General features: G+C 46.1%; 1 protein-coding gene across 5 annotated transcripts in view; it reads left to right on the plus strand.

Moving 5' to 3' along the window:
- LOC119436894 (lysosomal alpha-mannosidase-like) overlaps window positions 1-20,175 on the plus strand; it is a 57,820-nt gene extending 37,645 nt beyond the window's left edge. For all 5 annotated transcript variants that reach the window (XM_049660072.1, XM_037703926.2, XM_049660070.1 and 2 more), the window contains 8 exons: window positions 2,842-2,966; window positions 5,891-5,992; window positions 7,842-7,929; window positions 9,393-9,479; window positions 13,434-13,664; window positions 16,277-16,432; window positions 17,783-17,909; window positions 19,896-20,175. In XM_049660072.1, the coding sequence (XP_049516029.1) occupies window positions 2,842-2,966; window positions 5,891-5,992; window positions 7,842-7,929; window positions 9,393-9,479; window positions 13,434-13,664; window positions 16,277-16,432; window positions 17,783-17,909; window positions 19,896-20,086 (1,107 nt within the window). In that variant the 3' untranslated portion in view covers window positions 20,087-20,175. The remainder of the gene's footprint in view (window positions 1-2,841; window positions 2,967-5,890; window positions 5,993-7,841; window positions 7,930-9,392; window positions 9,480-13,433; window positions 13,665-16,276; window positions 16,433-17,782; window positions 17,910-19,895) is intronic.
- Window positions 20,176-25,793: the final 5,618 nt, after the last annotated feature.

The following is a 25,793-nucleotide window of genomic DNA, read 5'->3' on the forward strand; positions in this document are numbered from 1 at the left end:
GCGTACAATTGTGTATACTTCCGTTCTACACAAGGTGAAATCTCATGCAATGTTTGTGTTTGTCCGCCGCAAAGGTCACTATTTTATCCTCATGCATTTTTTTATGTTTATACACTACACCACTGACAAGCTCTGCAGAAATGCAAACACCAAATTAGTCTGAGATATCTACGCAGCTATGTCACGAGGGCGAAGTCGATATATGAGGCTTGTCGAGGGAATAACGGCGATGACAAGTGTATGCAGAGAGAAGCACGACACATATATAGGCGTATTTAAGGATTGTGCACCTCTTGTGTCACAGTAACACCTGAACATTCTGGAGGTATTGGCCAAGAATGACACACACCCAGTGGCGCATACGGAATGGCAAAAATCAAAGAAAATCAAAGAAATCCGTTGAATCTAATGCGCTATTCGATTAAGATGTTGGCGTGTTAGAAAGATACCCATGAGCCGACATTCATATGGCCAGATTTTATGTAGCAATTTATTTGTTTCTTACGCGGAACCGAGGTGCGCTTGCTGGCACTAGTTTGTCGGTCATCCACTTAAATTAGGCGCAGATATAACCTTCGTATATATATATATATATATATATATATATATATATAGCAGCAGACAACAGCAACAGCCACGCCTAACTTGGGAGCGCAGGCAAAGAAAGCTTCGATCTAATAAAAAAAATACGAAGATACGTGCAGTGCTGACTTTGAAATGGCACCTCCGGCTCCCATGCAAAAACTTCATTTTTACCGTGGAGAAATGAAGCATGAAAAATTGTGCCATATTTGTGGCAATATTATCCGTGTTATAACCTTGTACACGTTTTACTCAACATTTGAGTCTGACTAATCCAGCAGCAGTGCAGGCGGTTTATTTCAGTTCCAGGTTATTGCACTGTTTCAGTAACACGAGGTAATGCCGACATTGCGACACAACCAAATGGCAGCACTTTTCTAAAAGCATTTCTTCAAAACTGACTGCCGTGAAAAGGATCGACTTCGAAGACAGCCATACCATTTACTTAAAACTAGTCCCGTGTGTTATAACAGGGTCTAGAAAATTTTTCAGCCATAGGTCCACTTTTACAAACTAATATTGAAGACCACATAGCTTCGACATTTTTAATTTCATAGGAAAGATGTTGCATGATGTGATGCGTTAAGCAGATATCTATTGATAAAAACCCGTTCTTCGGAATTCCTTATCAAAGCTGAGCAGTAGTCACCGCTTAAAAATTATGTTCTCCCTTTAGTCTATACTGTTCAATATATTTAGGGTTCAGCGTTCTTGTTTTTTACTTCGTCAAAATTAGGCGTACTTTTTTTGGTATTTATTTCGGCTGAAAAAATTCGCGTAACTTTTCACTTCAAACGTACGGGTTCTTTTTTTTTATAGGTAAATACAGGGGCGCGTATTCGCGAAACAAGCTTTTACGCTGGAATTGTTCGCCAGAGAAATCTTTAGCCAATCCTGCAGACGCTGGACATACTTTTGGCGAAGGTGCACTTACGAAAGAAAAGCTTTGTGAATTCGATCCCTGGTTGGCTAATTTTGTAGACGTTGAAATGTCATGTATTACGGCAGATAGTTCTCTTCAATACTATTTGTAACCGATACACAGAACAACATTGTTTTCGACACGCACATCTCTCCAGGCTCCTTGTATGGAGGTGCATGCATGTAGACTCGCAGCTGCGGACCCATCACCGTCTCAGCTCTCTGGTAAATGTGCTGTCAATGACATTTTTTGGTTGAAACCAAATTCACGCGAAAAAACATACGGCCTCACTATTATTATTTTTTATTGCGATATCAATTATATGGACACTCAAAAGCAGATTTCTGCCATCGGCGTCGCCGTCGCCGTCGCCGTCGCCGTGAGGTTCCGTATGAGGTCAATGGAGATGAAATCGTCGCCGCGCGCCGAACGCTGCATGTGCGAGTGAAAGGGCGCGAGGGGCGCGCGCTTTCACGGGGAGTGAACGCACGGCGGAGAACAAACGCGCGTTCTGCGCCGTGCTCGCTTAAGGGCTGCAGAAGTAAGCGTCTCTTTCCTCCTTTACAATCACCACATATGTAGAGCAAACGCGCCTTCTTCCGACGCGCGAAAGGCCGAGGGGGGACGGGGAGGGAAGGGAGGCGACGTTTAGCTGCGGCACCAAGTGCCTATTTATATCAGAGGCTCCGGCAACAGTCACCAACGCCGCACGCATTTTGAGCGAACGCGGGCAAAACGCCGACGGCGTCGACAATAGTTCTACGTGTTGCCGGTGCTGCTGCATGTCCAAGTTTATACAGCTGATAAAGCTAATATAATTACTCCGTATAGCTCTCTACAAATTTGCTATCGCAATTGATGCTTCGCCTTTCAGGTGAAACTGCGACAACTTTTTTTGGTTTAGAACGCTGAACCCTTATGCTTGTATTGTGCTTTTGTTAAGTACATATAAGATCTCAAAACAGAAATTGTTCGTGAGCTACGAAAAATTTTCATTTGCTCACATGGCACACGCGTTGTTATTAGGTGGCAGTTACGCAAATGCCGTCGATACAAGTGAACACAAATGAGCTCAACTGGCACAAAATGCTTAAAGCCCGCTCGCTTTAGCTGTTTTTTACAAAGCCTCTAAATTCACTAACTTTACTGTATGCTTTCATTGTGATTGACGTTTAGCGGTTTCCTTGACAATATGTCTTGTTAATGTCAGACGTATTCATCACTGATTAGGTAATGATGCATCACTGCCTAATACAAAATATATGGATGCATGGCTTGTGGCGCCCATGACGAACCAATGTAACAGAAGGTCACTCCCGACATCATTTTCTCCCTAGAAAAATGGCTCAATTGTTCAGGAAGTTCACCAAAAATTCTCGGAATGGCTGACGCAAGTGATACGAGTCTACGACGACGCAGATTTTGTTGAATTTGACTGGGTGGTTGGCTCAATTCCTGTGGAGTAAGTATAACTGCGCAAGGCAGAATTACGGCTTGTTATCTTATCACTGCAACGATGCATTACGCTTTCGTGTTCATGATCAATATCAGGCATTACGCTTTATGTTTGCCCGCGTAATATTTAATCAACACGGTATTATGGCCGAAACAAATTTACAACCAGAGTGACAGTCGTCGCTGCGGCTTTTTACGGAGACAAGTCAAATGCGTGAAATTAAAGGTCAGCATTTAGGTGTCTAGATAGGTGTCTAAATCGAACGACGGAAGAGCAAGCCTCCACATGTAAAGAAGTGGTATGGCAAATGGAAAAGCTAAAATATGCAAGGTGCAAAAGAGCATCCTGCAGTATAGACGCGAGATTATCATATAGCGTATACGAGTACTGCTGTGGAAGGTTCATGATACCACCACTAATAGCCTGCTCTTACTGGTTAACACTCTTTCTTTCTTTCTTTCTTGCTGCTATGCCATGATCTCACGTTGCTTTAAGCGGCTGGTCGTAAAGTATATATAGTGTTTGTTTTCCCACAGGGTTATTTTAAAGGCCAACAGGAACGAATGTTTTGGACGGTGTAAAATTCCTAATTTATGATAAGAGCAGATACAGACCAGCCTCCGTCCAAAATTTTACGTCTGAAATAACAGCGGATACGTCAAGAACAGCTCGCAAAAATTTATGTTCTTGTTACAAAAAAAAAAAAAAATAGTTACAATAAATCAAGAACCGCGCTATTAACGCTCGCCGGAAATGACGCAGAACTCGGGTTGTTGCGAGCCAACACGGTTCCTCAGCATGACGTCCGATATTGGGCGGCGCTCGAGACGTGCTGGAAATTTCTGAGGGGTTATATGCTGGGATTTGCGTCACATCCGCTAACCACCAGGCGCACGCGTCGTCTGCTTAAGTGCAATTGGAACGCTGTTAATAAGAGAATGAAACAATTATCAGCCCTGCATGCAGCTCGGCCAAGATTGCTTCGATAGTATAAGGGGTGATAATTTTTAAGTTTTCTGTATTTTTTTAAAATCGCCTGTTGCAGATAACATAATTCTAATCCTTGAGCTGGATTTTTCAGAGAAGCGGATATTACTTGTACGAGAATTCGAGAAACACATATTCAACTAATTAAAAGAATCACTTATTAAATTCCTAATTAATTACTTTACTACATGTGTTACAAATGACGAATTGTACCCGGTGAGCTTGCAAGGTATATCCACTTGGAATGAATTTTCAGAATGACACCAGTTTGGACATATGTGGCATCAAACTCGCTGTAAATATGCACTGTTGTTCCACTCACTTTTTTAACAAAACGCTCCTTTATGCATTGAAGCACAAAAGTAACTAGAACGCCCATGTATTTCGTCCCACATTTTGGGAAATGATATCTCAGAACTGGTGTCATCCTGGAGTACAATTTCAAGTGGATACGTCTTGCAAACTCAGCCGCTACTATTCTTAAATTGCAATATGTGCCATAAAGTAATTATTTAAGAATTTAATTAGTGAATTATTGTTTGAATATGTGCTTCAATTTCTCGTGCTAGTAATGTCCGCCTCTTGGAATAATCGGGCTCACGGACAAGAATTATGCTATCGGCCACAGGCGATGTTAAGAAAAATTCCAGGAAACTTAAAAAATAAGACTCCGTATAAACGAACTGTGCAACGCACGCTTCTTTTTTTTTTTTTTTTTTGTAGGACCGAAGGTATGCACCTTCTGATTCGTGTCTATTAGCGTCATGTGTGGTGACTTCAATTATCCGGATCAGCGTGAAAAACGCAAGCTTGCTTAGGCAGGCTGTCGGAAAATTCATGCCACTTGTCTCACTTTCTCTTTCGGGGGTCCTTGATTGGCAAATGCTCGTCCTGAATGGCAGATCTCTAGGACTAAATTAAATTATGGGGTTTTACGTGCCAAAACCAGTTCTGATTATGAGGCACGCCGTAGTGGGGGACTCCGGAAATTTGGACTACCTGGGGTTCTTTAACGTGCACCTAAATCTAAGTACACGGGTGTTTTCGCATTTCGCCCCCATCGAAATGCGGCCGCCGTGGCCGGGATTCGATCCCGCGACCTCGTGCTCAGCAGCCCAACACCATAGCCACTGAGCAACCACGGCGGGTATCTCTAGGACTGATTAGGTTGAAATTTCTGAGGGAATCATCGGGTGCCGCTGACCACCATTTGAGAAACAATGACCATGTTGTAAAGTCAGCGATCAGAACTATAAATGTTGTTCTGCCAAAGAGATTGCTCAACACACCGCAGGTGATTGTTCAGATTCTGCTTCGATGAAAATTGCAGACGTATCGCTTTTTTTCTGGCAGTAGTAGTACTCATAATCATCACCATCACCATCACCATCATCATCATCATCCCATATTTATGTCCACTGCAGGACGTAGGCCTCTCCCTGCGATCTCCAATTACCCCTGTCTCGCGCTAGCTGATTCCAACTGGCGCCTGCAAATTTCCTAACTTCATCACCCCACCTAGTTTTCCGCCGTCCTCGACTGCGCTTCCCTTCTCCTGGTATCCATTCTGTAACTCTAATGGTCCACCGGTTATCCATTACTAAAATGACTAAATCACCATCCTGACCCGCTAGGGATAAGAAACATTCGACACAGAACGGTGACTTACTCATTAAGCATTAAATGTCGCTGAGGGCCTTAGGACACCCTCTGGTTAGGCAAAATCGTCATTAGTAAAACAGGTCACCGACCGATTTGGTGACCGCTGTCTGACGTTTAAGGATTGCTACAACTCCCGAAATGCCAATGTCGGTTTGGGAGATTGGTCAGCGACTTGTTTTGCTAAATATTAATTGTAGAACGCTGTTGTCTTTGTTCTTGTGCCATTTTCTTTATCACGTTTTTCTATCTTGTGACCGTACTTGTTCTCTCCTTCTCTAAAGCGATAACAATGGAAAAGAAATCATCACGCGGTTCGACACCGATCTAAAGAATTACGGTGTGTTTTACACAGATGCAAATGGAAGAGAAATCCTTCAACGAAGGTGAGCATCCGTAAAATGTTTCTTCGCCCCCTCCTCCTGCTTCCCCTCATTTTTTAACCTCCACCTTCATGTGAGGCGTGGAGAGAGATAATAGACAAGTGTAGTTGCGACATGCTTCTCTGCTTGTTGCCGAAAACCATGCAGTTATGGTTTTCGTTTTTTTTCCCGTAATTACTGCATGGTTCTTTCGTTTAATCACTCATCTTACAGAAAATTAAATTGTTGCCCATGAAACTTCAGCTACTATTTAACGTAATTGAAATAATGCAAGCAATGAAAGGTTAAAATTATCAGAATAATTAAGCAGCTCACAATAAAGAAAATTGGTTAAGTTTGACAAAGAGTCAAGCTAGAGCGTGCCAACCTATGAAGATTTCTTGCTTGCCGTTATATATGGGTTCAACGAAAATGAACCATGTAGTAGCAATGTATTGACGCAAATGTAAAGAAACGAGCACTTAACGGTGCGGTCACAGCGTTCTTATGTGGAGTGTGCTTCGCGGTATAATGCACTACAGAGTCGTTTGGTGCGGTGACACTTGATATTTGTTCTCGATCTCGATTGCTTACAGCAGATAGACATCTTTCGTGAAATGGCTGACAGCCGTAGGGGACGAAATTTTAGGGCCTCGACGCTTAACTATACGTCACCGCTCATACATACGCGTAGCGTTAAGCATGATTCTGCATTGGTGGTTTCAACTAACTGTGATTGGACAACTCTGAATTGCGCAAAAACAAATCTCCAATAATTCGCTAAAAGCACAAGGACGTTTTTATTGTCACTGTTATTTTTTAAATGATGTTTGTGGTCGAATGTGCTTTTAACTCTCGTGGCGCATATAATGTATAATGAACGTTCGAGAGCGAAAGCTTGTGAACAAGAATAACGCAATGATCGTCACAATTCCTGACAATCAATATTAGCAGTACGGGGCTAAAGGACGGCACGTGACTTATTGTAGGAGGGTATTACTCTTTTCATGGGTGATTAAAAATTATAGTGTTATTGTTATTGAAAATATTTCATAATTATGAAACATCGCGCATAACATTAGTAGCGCATCAGGTCGAGGCTGTAAATCCGCAAACAACTTAGCAACGAGGTATCGTTACTATATAGGCCTGCGCGTTGTAATGAAAACTGTGTGCCCGTATGCACAATCACCTCTTACGCAATAATTGTTCGTAAGAGAAAATTCTGAGCAATCCTAATGCTGGACGTATTATTAATGAAGGTGGCTGGCCAGTGGCAAAGATCACTTACAAACGAAAATCTTTGTGAATTCGGCCACTGCTCTACTTGCTCGCTCAGCAAACCATCGCTATGAGCAATGCATATGTTTCGAGTCGCAGTATATTATCTATGGCTCTGAAAAATGGTAGCACACCTGACAATAAATATTTCTTGCTGAATTTGAATTAACTTATACTGCCTGAACTGAATGTGACCTATCTAGGTAGCCGTCATTTATTTGGTTCTGTTCCCATACAAGCTCCATCAATCGCAACCGTGCAATCGACGAAACAAGGTATATGAAAGAAATATGTAAATCCCCCGATCAAGCGGGAATAAAATGCCAATAAATTAATACTTAATTTCTAGTTTTCGAAAAGTTCGGTATTCATGCGCAGCATTCGATTTACACGGCTGGTGTATCATAAGCTCTGGAGTCGCCGTAATTTTCTCTTGCGAATAATTCTAGCGTCAGATTGTTTTGTGAGTACGGGCCCTTAATCTCGGGGGCTTAATTGAGTAGGAAAGGAAAGCAACATCCCCATTTCCGTCAGTGCAGGCTTGGTGAGAACCGTCGCGGATGAGCTAACAATTCCCGTTCTTCACTTTCAGCCTAAATTACAGGCCTACGTGGAAGCTTAGACTCAGAGAGCCAGTGGCTGGAAACTATTACCCTGTCAACAGCAGGATCTTCATAAGGGTAAGCTCATGTGCAACTATTGAAAGCACAACAAATAGGCTCGTACTCATGTCCTTATGTACATGGCACCGTTATACACTGTAAAATAATTTACACCCTTAACGTGCGCAAATAAGAGTGCAAAGGTGTTCTACAGTGTAGAGAGGTAAAGACGAATGATCGTCTTGAGTAGAACCCTTTTTTTATATGCAAGCGTAATTGTTTTCATGAGAACTTACCTTTGGGCTAGTCGGTCTGGCACTACAAGTAAGCGACGAGGGATAAGATAGAAAGACAAGCGTTTATGTCTGTGTGCGTGTCTGTGTCCGCAACGTTTAAGTGCTATTTTTGCTGGAATTGCTTTCGCGTTTTCAGACTGCAGGCATGTAGCAAATGATACACATAGCACTGCATAGATTCTGAATTCTATCATGCACGTGCGTATTCTCGGCTAAAAACGACGCTTTTTTCTTTAAGTTTTCCAAATCGAACGTTGATTTTTTTCACGTCAATATGCGCTATTCGCTCTAAAAGTCATATACATAAATTTATCTCATATGTATACTTATCTGAAGTGAAATTGCAGCTAAAGAAGCAAGCCGCTTTCTCACTCACAAGAAATAGAAAGACCCCGCAATTCGAATATTTTCAGCAATCGACAACAAAAAACTTCACTTGATATTCATTGAAATCACCTTTACCGAAACGAGTATCAGCACTTATTGGCAAAAAATGAAAAGTGACAGCTTTAAAAATTAGGGCAAATTTAATTGGCGCCCGCATGGGGAACAAAAGCTATAGTGCTTTTGCCAGATACATTTGTATCCAACGGAAACATTATTTATAGACATTATTTATAGAAACAAAAAAAAAACACATCTAAAAAAATCGAAACCGGCTGATCGCCATGGTTGGGACATTTGGTGCGCAATGAACATGTGTTCATCGAGCTTCTGCCAGTTTAGGTTGAGAAAGATGGCTGGAGCTTGCATATGCCAATTCCGTAGCGATGTCTGTCCTACACGCAAAGTGCCTCGAGCGGCAATTCTGCGTGTATTCGCGGGCTTCTTTCACACTCGGAAAAACACATTTATGTAGCACGTATTGAGCAACAGAAAGCTGTATCGGGAGTTTTTCATGTTGCTCTACAATCTTCTCATTGACAATTTGATAAATAGGACAGTACTCCTCGGTGTTAGACAATTAATTACAATTACCTAATTAAATCTCAGTAACGAAAAAAATTACTGGCGGCTGCTCCACGGCACTGGAAACAATACGCGCTCGGTTTGCTTCGCGTAACGCCGTTCCTCTTTTTTAAAAATCGTGCTGCGTGATAGCTGGGACACCTTGTATACTAGAGATGGCTAGTCGTCCCTTTAGTATGCTTACAATTTATTCTCACTGAGTTGATTTATCTTTATCCGTTCGAATTCATTCACAGCGTTTTGGTTTTGCGTTTCGCTGTTCCGTTTCTTTCCCAGGACAACAATAGGAACCTTCAATTCACCGTGCTCACCGATCGCTCACAGGGAGGCAGCAGCCTGCGAAACGGCTCCGTAGAACTGATGGTAAGCGCAGACAATTTTTTTCAAACGCAACAAAGGGGGGAAGAACTGTGCTCATGCGGATGAATACAACTCTGACCAAAAAAAAAAAAACAAGACAAAAAAACACCGTGCTGTGTTCACTCATTTCTCTTTTTTAGTTCTTGTACGTATGTATGTGTTCGTCCACTCTTGCACGGTCGTGCAATGCCAACACATGCCGAGTGGTGCGGCTGTTCGTTCCTCATCGAAACATATTGCTCTGTTTAGTTTAAATGCAACTGCTTGAGAGCCTAAGTCATCTTTGAGAATATTCCGTTCTTTTCTACGAGGATGACCCTTGCGGTGGGCCAGTGACTGTCGCGTTATGCTGCTGACCACGACGTTGCGAGTCCGATTGCCGGCAGCGGCGGCCGTATTGTGATGTATGTGGAGTGCAAGAACGCTCGTGTGCGGCACTTTTTGTGCACGTTAAAGAACACACGGATTGCCCAAACAAATTCGGGCCCAGCCACTACGGCGTTTTTCATATAGCCCACCACTGTTCAGCTTAGGCACATGAAAACGCGTAATGTAACTAATATATATATATATATATATATATATATATATATATATATATATATATATATATATGAAGATTGATTGTTTTTTAAACGTACAAAATGGTCACGTAGATTGCCGTGTGAATTAAAGTTTTCCACCTAGCTTGCAAGACCTGTGACACAGCAACAGAATCCGTACTATAAACAAGCCCTCATTTTGTCCGCCAAAATCGTATAAATATTTCAATTCAATTCAATTCAGCTTTATTCAACATCTGTCAGATATTTGGAGCACGGACAAAAAGCCTGAGAGGGCTTGACTGGGGCTGTGCACCTGATTTGCTCATGGTTTCAGGCAAATTGCGATGGCGTTACGATGACGAGTTTTAACCTTGCAAAACCCCAACTGGTGCATCTGCGTGACTGTGTTGCTGTTTGTAAATTAACCGGGTCGTCGAGTGTTAGACAATGCGCTGGTGGCAACCGCAAGTTGTTACAGGAATCGTATATGGCATCTCTTTTCGGCCTTGTATATTTAGCACATCCAAAAGTCTGTTCTGGTTTTTCGCATTCCTTGCTTGACAAAATAGTTGGATAGCAAGCACCTACCCTTGAAAAAATGTATATGTGTCAATGTGAACAAGGTGCTGCGTTTCTAAATGGGCTAAGAAAATTCTATAAATGCATTGCCGTCACCTTATGGATGGCTGCAACCGAGCGTCTGAAGCACGGAATGTTTTTCGTTTTGTTTTGCTCAAGGGCTTTGCTTGCTGGAAACTTAGCTGAAAATATCAATCGGCATTGTCTGCCTTCATTCTCGTCTCATTGGAGGCTGATATGCGACTCCCGTCAGTGGCAACGGGACAGAAACAAATAAAGCAACGATGTCGAAGCGTCAAGACTATTGCTTCTCTTTGCGCGAGGGTTCGCGAACTCTCGGGAAAGCTGCAGATTTAGGCAATAGAATGAGCTGTTGCGCTTAATTTTGGAATATCTATGAAGAGTCGATCTTGCCTGTCTTTTATCGCAAAGATCTATTGCGTGTTCAGTACGGCGGACACGTTTCTAGAACGCTGTCACGCTCATGCGAGATAGATGTCCGAGTTTTTGACCGAAATGCAATATTTTGGCCGTGTCACAAAATTGCTACTTACATTACAATGTACTTTTTGCCAAATATACTGAGTACCTTTTGGGGAACATTGATTTTGAAGCGACTCGCAGCAGACAGACGATCAATGAACGCACTTATTGCGTTTTATTTCTCTATGGCAGTGTTTTCTTTTTTTTTCTGGAGAAATATAGACAAGATCAAGTTTCCGAGGTCAATAGCAAAGCAGGAACGCAAATTCTACGGGGAAGACGTGCTTCTATTTGCGTATCACACAGTGATTAAATAGCTTTTCTGCGACATATTTGCTCACTCATACTTCGTTATATGTTAAGCTTATTGAAACGCCCTTGCATGCAATACAATAATTACGTTTGTTTTCCGTAATTTCATAAATAAGTCATGTCGAGTCGTCATTAATTTGGAGCCATTTCCATACGAAAAATACAGGAAACGTGTGGGACTACCAGAAAATACAAAGTTTCAACAGACAGTATAATTATTTTAAAGGAGAATAATTGGTTAGCACGCAACTTCATACACTACTCATAGGGACGAAATGCGCGCTGTCAAGAACACTAAGAGTGTTATGCAATGTCAGAAGGTTTTCTTTGTAAGATCTTATTTTTCCCGGCTTTTCTCATCAAGAAAAAGGAACGCCCTTCAGCTAGATATGTACAGATCATGCTTTGCGCAGTGTCTCACCGTCCTGATAAAGGAGTGATTGCCGCGTAGGGGTTGGCGAATATTCGAAACTGATGAATAACGAATCTAACATTGTCCTACTCGATTTGGTCTACGGATCAAATATTCACTATTCGGGAACACGAGTCGTTTTGCATAGTTTTCGAATATCTTAGAAACGTCAACTGTGCTCACACATAAAAGTGGAGCAAAGGTACGACAAATTTCATCCCCACGGTCGTAACGTAGGCACAAAACGTGAGAACTTGCGTAGTGCAGCAGGCTACGTACGTCACTCAGGGAACCAGACTTCACCGACTAAACTACGATCATTCGCATTCTTCGAAGAGTCATGGGTATAAGATCAAGTATTTGTTCCTAATGCTCTATTTGTGCTTTTAATCAGCAAAAAATAAGTTTCAGAACATGCATTTTAATGACAAAAACGTATTCGAAAACTATTCGAAGAACCTTCGATATTATATTCGCTTCAGGCACTATTCGATTCGTATTCGATTCGACCTCAAAAATTGCTATTCGCACCCCCCTATTGCTGCGTATACAGCCGATGCTTCTCTCTGGTCTAGAGGGATTTATAACTGTTTTACATGAGGGCTTTCAGCGACAGCGGACGCGCCATGACCTCGGTAGATCGCGGCGTACATTAAGTCCTAAGCATGCACTAAGCAAGTTAAGCACTAAAAGCAAAAAAAAAAGCGTGTGCTTAACTTAATTATCCCAGCGCAGCATGGTTAGTCTGGGTGCGAACGTTGCATGGAACGAAGCTCCGCATTCCGCCTGGCCACCTCGGCCTGGAGCAGGACCTGTACTCACAAAAAGCTCTTACGCTAGAATTGTGTGGGTTATAATATTAGTGAAAGCGGCCAGCCAATGGGCAAAGGGCACTTATGAACGATGAACTTTGTAATTTCGGCCCCAGAGTTTTCTTTTTTTTTTTTGTTCTGGTGGCGTAGAGTGCTACTCCGGGCTGCCCTTCCCGTGTAAGTGCACTTGCGTTCTCATTATACCTGGCTGAACCAATTGAACCGTCGAAACAGCTGAAGCACTTCAGCATCACTTTTTCGCATGTCTCTATATGATTCGGTAGACGACATATATTCATTCGCTTAGTTCCCCCATGTTTGCAGAGGTACCGTGAATCTAGCCTGTCAAGAGGCAAGCAGACCACCGGGGTGGGTATTTTGTAAGTGTCCCCCTAGTGGACATGTCCATTTCGTCTACTGCTGAAGTTCTGATTGGCTGGGGAGGGGTACGTGTCCGAAGAAGACAGGCGCTCCAACCAATTAGCACTTTAGCAGCAGACGAAATGGACATGTCCATTAGGTGGGCACTTGCAGAATATTCCCCCAGGGCCCGTACTTACAAAACTTCTCTTACGTAAGCGCCGTCAGCGATCGACCATTAGCTTGGTGATCGCGATGATAATTTAATCCCGCCCACCGCTATCACGATTGGCTGGGGCCCCAACGCGCTCCAATGAGGAAACGCTTTTACGTCATAAAAGTTTTGTGAGTACGAGCCAAGTTTGATTTGGCGAGAGCGAACCAAAACAGGCGACAATGCGTCGGTCGTATAACAACACATCGCCTCAAAAAGTGTCTCGGCGCGTGCCTGCAGGTTCATCGGCGGCTGCTGTATGACGACGCATTTGGCGTCGACGAGGCCCTCAACGAGTCGTACTACAATGGCCGGGGTCTGGTGGTGCGCGGAACTCACCGGGTCTCCCTGACCCCCCTGGCCCAAGCGGCACAAGTCCACCGACCACTGGCCATGGCGATGTACGCGGCGCCTACTCTCCACTTTGCACCTATGGGCAGCAAAGCCTACACGTCTGAGTGCAAAACCAACGTAAGTTCAAGTCCGAGGCTGTTGAAGGCAGGGCAACCTCAGATACGCTAAGGTAACTAGCGCCGTGCATTCGACCGCGTACGATTTGACACTCTTTCACACTGTAAAGCAACGCTATTTTTTGCGCGTTGTGAACGTGGCAAAGCTCCGACGTTTTCCTGTAACAGGTGGCTACCGGAACACTTTTCCGCGCGAGAGGTTTTCGGCGGACGTCCTTGCAGGAAAACAAGCGGCCTTTTTGTTTTAGAGCATTCTTTCGGTAGACATGTTGTTTTAACTGCCCTAGAGCCAATATACGTATACTTGTTGCGTAAAACGACCCTCTTTTCCAGGGTAATGTCACATTCCGTTTATTTTTAATCCCTACGGAAGTCAAAGCCGAGCACAGGCTATTAACGATGTGTGCATTGGCTGGCATAGCAACGCTATCGTGGCGTATTAGGTGATTTCGGGTTTCACTTATATCTGACGTTGCTTACGTCGTGTTTGGAAATTCCTATATGTAATTGAATACAGTTGTTGTATGTTTGTGTTTTTTTTAGAATTCCACCATTTCGCACTACCAAAGCAGTCATGCGTTTGGTCCTGCACTACGCATGCTATTAATAAATTTACTGGTATAGGCGTAATTACAGGCACAGGGGTAATTGGAGATCACTGGAAGACACCTTCGTCGTGCAGAGGGCCTAGAATATTCTGCTGCTGCTGATAATCATTTGGATGTCGAAACTGAATTTTAGAAAGCTCACACTGCCGCAAATCATTGAGCCTATGAATGATATTTTTTAAAGAATAATCAGCGCAGGGTAGTACGAGGGTAGTACGGTCGCCGTATAGTCTTTATTTGTCATTATCTTTATTGCGAATAGCAGTTGTAAGCTAGCGAATGGGTTGAATGTTCCCGTCCGTTCACAACCATTCTCATCAAAAAAGTTCTGAAAAGAAAGGAAATCTTATCCACCCGACAGTAGCTGGAAGTTACAAAAATAAACCCGTACGGGTTTCATAGAAGGAAAACCTCGCAGTTGTAGCATTTCTTTCTTCGCGCATTGTCCGTCGTCCCCCTATCTTTAGACTTTTCGTTGCGCCTTAAAAAGTTCTGAAGATGAATGTCGACCAACTAGTCCGCTTGTATACCTTGCAACTAAAATGCATTCTGCCTGAGAACCCCGTATGGGTTTCCTTTGTTGCTCCGTGCACACAGTCGGGTGGATGACAATTTTTTCCTTGCACGATCTTCCGTCTTACCGACCTCTAACCACTAATCCACGTCCGCCTTCTAGTGCGATCAATCGTTATAAGCTACGAAATGTGGTAAAGGTGTCCGTCTCCGGCTTAGGAGATTGCCCGACTGCGCAGAAGGATGCGCAGTAAGAGGGAAATGGCTTCGGCACGATGTGTGTGAGGCCAGAGGCGAGTATAAAAGAAAAACTTCACGCCGGTTATCGCTAGCAGTGCAGTATAGCTGCCACGGAACATGAAGACGCTCGCCATCGGACCTGAAGTGGAACTCGAAATCACGTAACACGTGACTGACCCGGCCAGGCTGAAAAGGCAGAAGCCCAAAGAGAAGCAGCCCGGGAGCGGACGCGTGCTCTTCGAAATCGCCAGGTGGCAGCAGCAGCAGCTCGAAAAGAAGCGTCCCGGGAAAATAAAAGAACCACGAGATAATTGCTGCTCGCAGTGATTTAGTTACGGAAATCAAAGAATAACTGCAGCCCGCGTGTTCTTTTTTCTTCTTTTTTGATCGTTACAGATTCTCGAGCGCCTCACGCACCAAATGAAACGGGATTTTGGTGCTTTATGCCTTGTGCTGTTCTGTTTCGAGGAGAAAACTGTAACGACCCCTTTTGTTCAAATTTTAAGGCGCACTTGTAACCAAAACTCACACCAAGCCACGTTGTGCGGGCCTCGTATGGCGTCCTTAGCGCTTGAAAGTTCCGGATGAGAATAAAAGCTCGCCTCATCACCTTCCGGAAATTTTGAGCGCTCATGATGCCAAAAGTTGGCGGCGACCGCACGGGTCGGAGTCAACACTTCGGCAACGCGTCTAGAACATCTTATTGCTGCAGCTTTGGTAAAGGAGATCACTGAGCAAGCTAACGCTATACATACGGACACATTAAATACGCCCGCTGTACAGGGGTCAATGTGAAGTGTTAACTTGGGCAGCAAGTTCCTTTGCCACGTCGAGTAACGCCAAAGAAAGCCGGTCACTATATATAGCCATGTAAGAGAAGAGGTATGTGAGTTGCTGACGTTATAAATTATAACATTAACAAAATTGAACTAGCTCAGACAAGGCATGCCGATAAAGTTAAAATGCTTATTTCTTGGAACTTCCCTCTGTTACTACAGTGCTCGACGTTTTGCATGTCCGCGGCGTACGGGCGCGCGCCATGTACTTTGCAGGTCCCATTTCGAGTCCTTCCTATGTGTGAGCGGAAGCAAAAGACAGAAGATCACGCTCCTTTTGATTCGCATGCCATTTCCCGGTGGCGTTGCCCGGGCCGTTTACTTCCTGCACGCTGTGCTTCATGTTTTGACGCTGCTTCTATAGAGCCAAAAGCTTCATCGTCATGTCTCACCAACGCACAAACGCTTGCTCGCAGTGCTCGGCTCTTGCGAACTCGCTGCCCCCCAACGTGCACCTGCTGACCCTCGAGCATTGGAACAAGGGCGAAAAGGTGCTGTTGCGACTGGAACACTTCTTCGAGTACAAGGACCACGCGGGAGAACTCTCTAAGCCGGCCAACTTTAGCTTACAGGTGAGCGATTCTGATGACTTCTTTTGCTAGTCGAGAGAGCATGTACGCTTTGCGAATGGCAGCAGCGTGGTGATACCGAGTCTGTCTCTGACGGTCTATAGCGTTATGCACACAGGAGTACCACCAGTGCCGCCGCTATGATGGTATCGGCGCATTTTTATATGCGACCAGCTAGCCCCTGGCTTCTCTGCCAACAAAAATAATGAAAAAAGAAAGGTATGTTCAGCACTGACAAATCTTTCGCCTCCGAAACAACGGAACAACGACGTTGCATGTTCCCGCTGGGAGTATCCAAAGGACCGTATTTTCTCGAAGCCAACTGCCATCCAACCCTCCCCCTTCCCCCCTCCCACTCTTGTCTCTCGCCGAAATGACAAAAGTGCATCTGGGTGGGCTATGTGACAAAGTTAACAATACATTTTTTTTATTTCGATAGCAATTAGACGAACAATCGAGGTGCGATCGCGCCGTGAGCGTCGCTGTCGTGCTGTCGTGGTATCGACGACGGTTGCTTGATGCGGACCGCGCGTGGATAGGTCACAAGGTCTCCAGCGACGCGCAGTGCGTTTGGCTCCAAAAGCGACGAAGCCATCCTCAGCCTAGCTCTACCGCAGCCAGCGCAGCATTCTGGCTTCCGCTGCTCGCGTAAGTGTTGTGCGCACACACATTAGCGTTCCTGCTGATGAGGAGCTGTGTGCATACCATAGCGTGGTGCGCAGACTGTTGTCTGAGCAGAACAGAGACTAAACGTCAACCTATAGTTCTATCTAATTACTTCACCGGGCGCTAACAACGTCGGCCTCATCTCGTGTGCCATCGAGGTGCGACGCCTGTGACGTGGCTGGCGGCGTTCTTCAATTCGCCAGTGGGCCTCTTCGATTATCCGTCTCTGACAGTCCCGGACTGTCCGAAGCAGTGATTTCAGCCAATGAGCGTTGCCTGTGCAGCTTCTCGGTCCACCGACCGAAACTGTTGGGCAAATAATAAACCTAAGATAACCGCGAAGTTGTGCTTCTGATTTTCCTAAATACACTTGGCCCATTGAAAAATCCAGTTATTACTACTATATATATATATATATATATATATATATATATATATATATATATATAGACAAAGACACCAAGGATAACAGAGGGGAAATTACTTGTACTTACTAATTGAATTAAGGAAATGAAAGTGGGTGACAAAACAATTTGCCGCGGGTGGGGAACGATCCCACGTCGTCGCCTCACGCGTGCGATGTTCTTACCAATTGAGCTACCGCGGCGCCGTTTTCCCATCCACTTTCTGGGGTATTTATGTTATATATATATACAAGCTTGCTTTCGGTCTTGGTCTTTCTTTCAGGATGTTTTTGTTCGGACGATAGCAAACATGACGGAGATGAACTTGGCCGCTACGAAAACGAAAGAGAGGACCGTGCGTCTCGAATTCGAGCACAAGTGGAGCCACAAAGATAAGCGCTACATGTCAGGTATGTATATACATGTATGTCTCCACGGCGTTTATTGCTTGAGCGTACGTGTCCTTGTTCAACACCACTTGAAGGACACGGTATGAAAAATATTGTTTGAACAAGATGAATTTGGCGTCACGGTGACGGGAGGAGGCAGCGCCGCCATCAATTTCGGTGCAGTCAAGGGCCATCCGCAATGAGTGACGTGGGTGCGCGTGAGCCTGTCGGCGTAATCCTGTTGTAGGAAATTCTCACAGGTGCAGGTTTTCTCTATAGACGAGGTTAAAGGTTAACTGCGACGAAATTTTGGACCACGTAAAACGCTTACCTTCACGTTGTGTAGGTGTTGAGCAGGCCCGCGTACAAAAGTTTACGTTTGAAATACGAGTTGCGAAGAGCATGTAAAAACAGATGTTTTTGATGCTGAAACTAAATAAAAAAAGAAACAAAGAAACGCCGCCATTACCGCTCGCCGGAAGTGATGCATGGCCCAGAACGTTGAAACCAGCGCAGTTCCTCAACATTATCTCCCAGATTCGACGGCGCCTGTGGCGTGCTGAAAAGTTGATAGAGGCGGCGTGCTGGGATTTACGTCAATCATTCGCTATTGACCAGATGCACGCGTCGTCTGCTTAGGTGTTATTTAAAGGCTGCTAATGAGAAAATTAGACAATTACCAGTCTTGCAGCTTTTCCAAGATTGCGTCAATAATATGTGCATACTATACCTTCTTCGTCCTCGTCTTTCTTTAGTGCTATTTTTCTCAAGTATCTGTACTACTAATTTATAACTAATTTATTTCAAGTTCAATTTTGTTGCAGTGGGCGTATTATACTTGGGAGTAATTTCGCAAGAGTGTTTGCCAAAATTATTCCGCAACACGGCGGATAGCAAAGAAGAAGCCTAGGAGAGTCAATGTACTCGTCTGCCTTTTTTGCCTAAGCCCCTGCTACCTAACTAAGTACTCTTGTACACAGTGTGTGTCGCAGAGACCTCTTTGTGTATAAATGAGCAGCTTGTGTATTCGCGAAGTATTGCAGCTCGAAACGCTTCGTCAGAGATATGGCTGGGGACACGAAAAAGTCGCTATCGAGGGTGCAAGTAGGCTGTAGCCCCATTACCCCTGCAGTGATTTGGGTGGCCGCCTAATATGATGGAGGATTAATAACCTTAAATTTTTATTGCGTTTCTCTCTTTATCTCTTTTTTTGCCTGACTACGCAGCCGTCGACAATCACGGTGCGAAGCCCTATTTGATATTAGTTCTAAACATTTTTATTTAATAGGAACCGTTCGAACGGTGGTTTCATGCCGAAAGTGTCATTGGCGATATGCAGAGGTAGTGGTCACGTGGTATCACAAACAACCGAAGCGTGCACGCTAGTCAACACCCGGTCTAATGGTCTCAGATCGCACCCTGCCGCCGCAAAGTAGGATTTCCCATCAGAGTCATTTCCCGTTAGCCCCTGTTAGAGCTCTGTCGCACCAGTGCTCGTGCCACCAGAAATCCCCCCTTAAACTGTTTTATAGAATCATTCTTCGAGCTTATGTTGAGGTGACATGTCGAAGCGAGTTGGGTTGTATGTGATTTACAACACTTGCATGCCAAGACGCTCTTAGTTTCGTTATCTCAGGCACCTGAAAGGCAGCGCACAGCTCGCTTTATTAAACACGCATGCACGCGCGCGCGACGGACGGACAGACGGACAGATTGACGGGCGCGTGTTATAAATGCGTTATAAAAACATGCATTACAAATGCTTATTCATGGCAAGGTATTTAATTAAACTTTCACCATCCTTATTGCACAGTAAGAAGCCTGATAATCTAGGCATAATTAAGGATCTCTTTAAGATGAACATAAAATAAACGTACCATTATTTTCAGACTTACCTAATGTATGGCCTTATTTGCGAAGTTAAGCATATTCACCCGTCTTAGTGCAAGCTGAGAAAAAAGGCATGATCTCGCGATTCATCCATTTCGTATCGATATTTGCTCACAGGGGACCACAAGGGATCAACGCCTGTATATGGCCCGGATTACTACGTGTACCTGACACCGATGCAGATCCGGACATTCTTGGTGACTTTCTCCTCGCACGACAAGAAACACATGGTGTGCTCCAGTGATTCATTTGCACATGCAGGAAGACCGCGAAGCATAAAGACTGGTCACCATGCTAACGCTCAGTGATACTAAACTGTTGTTGCGCATCATGTTTGCTGCTGACTCACGACTCGATTGTTTTTGAAAAGAAATAAAATTTTCCTTCAAAAGCAAAACTATTTTCAGGCATCACGCATGTGTTGATAGCTGCTTTAACTTGAAAAGGTTCAACTTTTCATTAGTCTTAGAATGCACAATTCACGACGAACGTATCAGAGAGAAAGCGATAGATAGAAAGGCTTGGATCCAGGGATATGCGCCGAGTTGTGCAAGAATGAATGGATGTTTATAGCTTTTTCTTAAAGATAAGTGGACGTTATCTATCATTATATGTTTTTAAAAATTATTTCCGATTGGTCAAAACGCAAAACTGCTGCAGTCGAAGTTTGGAAAAAAAAAAGTCACAGGCCTGCGCGGCACACGCAGTACAGTCACAACGTAAGCTGGTGGAACGGCTCTAATTAGAGTAGCTCTAATTTCAGCACCACGCTCAACAAGGTCTTTGCGGCAAAGTCTCTTCGCCTTGTTTTGACGAGAACGATCTGAACTGTCCGCCCGGCGTCGACGGCGAGCTGCGGCTTGTAATGGTCTCTGCACAGCAGTCTGCTGAGCCCTATGGTGCCTGGTTGTAGCCGCGCGCGTAGCTCTACGATTCGCTTCTTCAGCAGCGGTTCGTACCTTGCGAGGAGACGCCGTAACGTGTACCGAAGAGTTATCCAGAATACGTGGCGCGCATCTCGCATCCCTTGATCCGTGGCACGGTACGTTGTTGTTGTTGATGATGATCATGATTGTTTATTGGAATCTTCAAAACACGCTGGTGAGAAATAGTCACTAGCCTGCTTGATTTAAGCAGGTCCAGTTACATGCAGCACTCAACTGCTATATGCAGCTGCGTTTACAGGCACGTTAATTAGATGGCGCCACCATACTGGCGAAGGCTCGGGATCGCATTGATTGCGCGCCTCGTCTAAATCGCATCTTGTCGTCTGCGCCTGCGCTCCTGCCTAGGGTGCGTTTATAGGGGATTTTTCCGCTACCCGATAGCAAGCGCATGCGTGGCTCAGAGCAACAAAGAAAAAAGCATGCGTGGCTCAGTGGTAGAGTGTCTGTCTACCGCGCAGTGGGCCCGGGTTCGATCCCGGCGGGAACTGGGTACTTTTTTCGCATTTCCTGCGATAGCGGTTACGGACACCGGCTGCGGCGGACACCATCGCGAACCGAAACGGCTATCAGAATGAGCCCATAACAGCTTACGCTGTAAAATGGAAACACATACTACATCATCGCTGTGTGCCTTTTTTTCTTTTGTCCTGTTTTAGGGAATTCCGTGCAGTTTTGTCATCTTGATAGTCTATTCTGCGTCAAAGTGGTTAAAATGACACAAAGAAAATAAAGTGTTCGTAAAACTTCATTTGGGCTTAGCCGGTATCGATCCTAGGCTTCAGAGCAAGTAGGCGCTCCTGTCAGTTGCGCCACGCTCGTATAGGACTTCTTTCCCTTTTTGCTTTCATTACAGAGTTTGACATTAAATAGGCATTTCTCGATGATCTTATAAGTGTGCTGTCTTTAACGCTCCACAGAATAATTTCAAGCTTAAAGAACACTGACCAAAAACTTCAAACATGTGATGTTTGCACTGTTCCATTTGTTTGTATTCATAGATACCTCTGATCGAGATATTATTTAACGGCGAACGTTGCCTTGCACATATTATTATGACTTTAAGGTCAGCGCGAGCAGCCGGTGTCAAACTACAGCACCTTGTGACATCGTAAATAATATGACGCGTTCTGTGGTTCCTCGGGCTCATTGTGATGTTCTGCCGCTTCTTCGAGTATTATACAGTTTTAGTTTAGCATTTTTACACTTCGCTTAGCTGCTGAGCGGAGTGGAAGCGCGAATGCGCATGCGCCCTCCCCTTACCCACAAGCGCGCTAGCGGAGCGAGAAACACGATCCGCTTACAAGCTGCCTAAGCGGAGCGCGGAGAGTTGCTGCCGTCTTTCGCTAGCGAGGGTGGTCGATGCACGCGCCCTCTCTCGCGCGTGCATCGAAGTTCCTTGCATCGAGGCACTAGTCGTGCGAGCGCGAATAACTTGTGTAATACACATCTAACTGGTTATTTGAGGAAATCAAGTGAACAGCAAAGCTAACAAAAACGTCGCCAGCGCATTGGCGTCAGAAGGGATTGGATTGGATTCGGAATGGAACCTCGTTGGCTATCACGTGGCGTTCACCAAGTCGACGCTTCATTTTCCACCCGATAAAGTGGACCAGTAACGCATTACAAGCGGCCGTCTAGATACTTCATGAACAAATAAGTTATACATATATTCGTCTCACTTTGTATAAGTGACAAAACGGTTTTTTATTTTGTTTCACTACACTGAATTTGGCCAGAGGGCGCTGCAACTACGAAAAATCCACTCCGCTACGCTAAACGCACAACTAAGCACCGCTGTAGCTTAGCGGGGCAGCTAGGAGCAGAGCGGACCGTAAAGATGCTCAACTAAAACACGCTATTGTCAACGTAATAGATCGCGATACTTGCGCTGAGCACGATAGGATAGACGCTGCTGCCTCGCTTCCCTTTCGGACTACTCGGTATCCTGTACGCGCCAGCAGCAATAAGAACACATTGTTTGAACACATCATCAGACCCAGAGGGGGACTTAATATCGCTAGGGTTGGCCCAACGGTAGTCGCCGACGCCATTGCCACCTCGGCCGGTCTCAGCCTTGTGGAACAACACGCGGACACGCTGTGCCCCAACAACAAACAGAACATCTTAGTGGCGAGCACGCTGAAAAGAGAAAACGCTAACCGCTACGTGCGCTTAGAACAAATCTGCATCACTGACAAGATCTATGAAGTTAGTGCCTACGAAGCGGCACCGCACTCTACGTGTAAAGGCGTCATCCGGGGGATCCCCGTGCAATACGGTTCGGTCGACATCGATGCAAAGATTGTCAACGACAGAAATCGACTAGCCCTGGCCGCCAAGCGCATCGGCAATACCACTGCAGTAATCGTGGCCTTCGATGGCCACCGCGTGCCCAATTTCGTGCCATACGGGTCGGTACCGCTGAAATGTACGCTGTACCGCAGGCAGATCGATATATGCTACGCCTGCGGCCGGCTCGGCCATCGCGCGGACGTTTGCCCCAACCCCGGAGACGTTATCTGTCGAGGCTGCGGTGCCCTGCATGCACCCCGATCGGGAGCACCATGCAGTGTACACCAAAATGTAAGCTTCGCGGAGGAGCTCACCTCACTGCCGACAAGGCATGTAAAGAACGTTATCACATTCCCTATGTGGTGCGAAGACGACGATGGGAGCGAGGCACGCTTGACGCGAGACGACGACGACTGTGCTACAGCGTCGAACGCAGCCGCCGACGACGGTGGTCGGTCCGTTGTCAACCGATCCAGGTCCTGATCCGGTGACCGTTCCGGGAGCGGCTCAAGGCGTGGATCGAGGTCCCGAGGCCGTCATCGGGCATGTTCCCGTGATGCGCCACGCGGGGCCCCCACTGGATCTGCATCAAAGGGCTACTCCAGATCCCCTTCCGGCTCCCGTCCCGGATCCCGCTCGGGCTCCCGTTCCGCGCCCCGCCCTGGCACAACCTGGGCCCCTCATCAACGATCGGCGATCCTCCGGCACCATCATCGGCAGGCAACGCCAGCAAGAATGAGCGAGGCACCCTCACTTGGGCGGACATCGTCTGAGGAAGAGGAAACGCTACATCACAGGTAGGGTCGGGATCACTCCCCAGAGCATGTTATACAAACCACATCCGAGATAGCATTCCTCAAGCGCGAAAACGCAATGATGAAAGAAATGATACACAAACTCACGGCCACCATTGCCGAACTGAAAAACGACAGGAGCGTGCGCGCCGCTACACCCGCCACTGATAGCACCGCACCCCGTCGCCGCTAGAACCTGTAGACACCGCCAAGGACGATGGCGAGAGCGCACCCAAGAAACGCGCGGTCGTTCGCGAACATCCCGCTTTAAAGCCCGAATTAGATGACATTAAGAGCGTGCTGTCGTAGATTAAGACAAGCCTCCGCTTCCTCGGCGAGAGCATGGCCCTCGTGCAGTCCACCCTCGCGCGGCCCACGGTGATCGGTTGGGCAAAGTAGAACACTATCTCGACCACGTCGTCGCCCAGCTGTCGCCGCAGCTAAGCCTGTCTCGCAATGCATGTCTACGCCCAGTCCACTCCCTCACGTGGCTCTCTTGCACCCGTCGGACGCCCGGACCGATCCCCAAATGCTTCAAGATGGCCAGGCCAAATGACGAGATGCACATCTGGCAATGGAACTGCAGGAGCTTCGCCCGGAAGAAAGCCTCCCTATAGCAATGCATCCGCAGCCAGCGAAGCCAAACCTCACGTCGTCCTGTTAGCAAGAAACTGTAGTACCAACCACCACGTTCCTCCGGATACCGGTGGTTACCCGGCATTCGGGAGGACGCGGTACCGCCACGCTGGCCGCTAATAAGATCACCTGCCTTGTGCACGACCTCGACATGCCCGAAATCGAACATGTCATGGTAGAGCTTCTCCCTGGCAACGCATCCCGACAAAGCGTGTACATACTCAATGTATACAGTAGCCCCAGCCACCACAAGCAACGGTTCAAACGCCTGTTCCAGAAAGCCATTCGCCTCGCCGGTTCCAACCCGATAGTGATCGCGGGCGACTTTAACGCCGCGCATCGCACGTGGGGCTACGCGTACGACACCCCCAAGGGTAATGAGCTTTGGCAAAACGCGAACGACGTGAATCTTACCCTCATTACGGACAGGGCTTTCCCCACCCGCACCTGCACGTCCATGCAAAGAGACACCATCCCGGATCTCTGCTTCGTCAAGACTATCGCCGACGCCCGTTGGTCCAACCTCGCGTTAGATCTCGGTAGCGACCATTTCCTATTGGCCGTACACTTCCCCACAGTCAGCAGGAAGACCAAGACGTACACGTGGGTGGACTGGGACCTCTTCCGTAAGACTCGCGCAGAACGACCACCTCCCTACGCCGCGCCAAGTCTCGGTACGTGGACGGATCAGCTTAAGGTCGACGTCAGCAAGGCCACCAAAACCATCTGAACAGACCAGCCCACTGAGAGGATGGACAGTCGCCTCGCCCACCTGCTAGAGGCCAAACAATCCCCACTGGCCCGATGGAAGGACCAGCGCCTCAATCGGAGGTTACGCAGACGCATATTCGATGATGATGATGATGATGATGATGATGATATATGGATTTTATTGGCGCAAGGGCCAGGGATGACCAAAGAGCACCAAGAAAGGTAGTATGAAGCAGTCCATGGCTGAACAGGAGCATAGCAGATCACTGCAGCACTCTTTCCAAACAGCAGTGGGACGAAGTCTGTAACTCCATTGACGGGCAGGTCCGTAGTGGCAAAACATGGAACCTCCTCAAACACCTGCTCGACGACACCAACACCAACACCCGCACTAATCAGCGCCATGCTCTCGCGAAGATACTCCATCAGGCCAAAGGGACCGCACCAACGGAAGACGTCGCCAAGAGCCTCGTGCAGAAATATCTTCCGCTTCCCACGGACCCTTCGATTCCTCACCCCGAATACAACGGTACCGACAACACCCACTTAGACGCCGTCTTTTCCGTCGAAGAGCTGTGCCGAGCTCTCCACAAACTCAATAGCCACTCCACCCCTGGCCCCGATGGCATCCCTAA

This window comes from Dermacentor silvarum, chromosome 1 (assembly GCF_013339745.2).
Source record: "Dermacentor silvarum isolate Dsil-2018 chromosome 1, BIME_Dsil_1.4, whole genome shotgun sequence".
NCBI lineage: Eukaryota > Metazoa > Arthropoda > Arachnida > Ixodida > Ixodidae > Dermacentor > Dermacentor silvarum.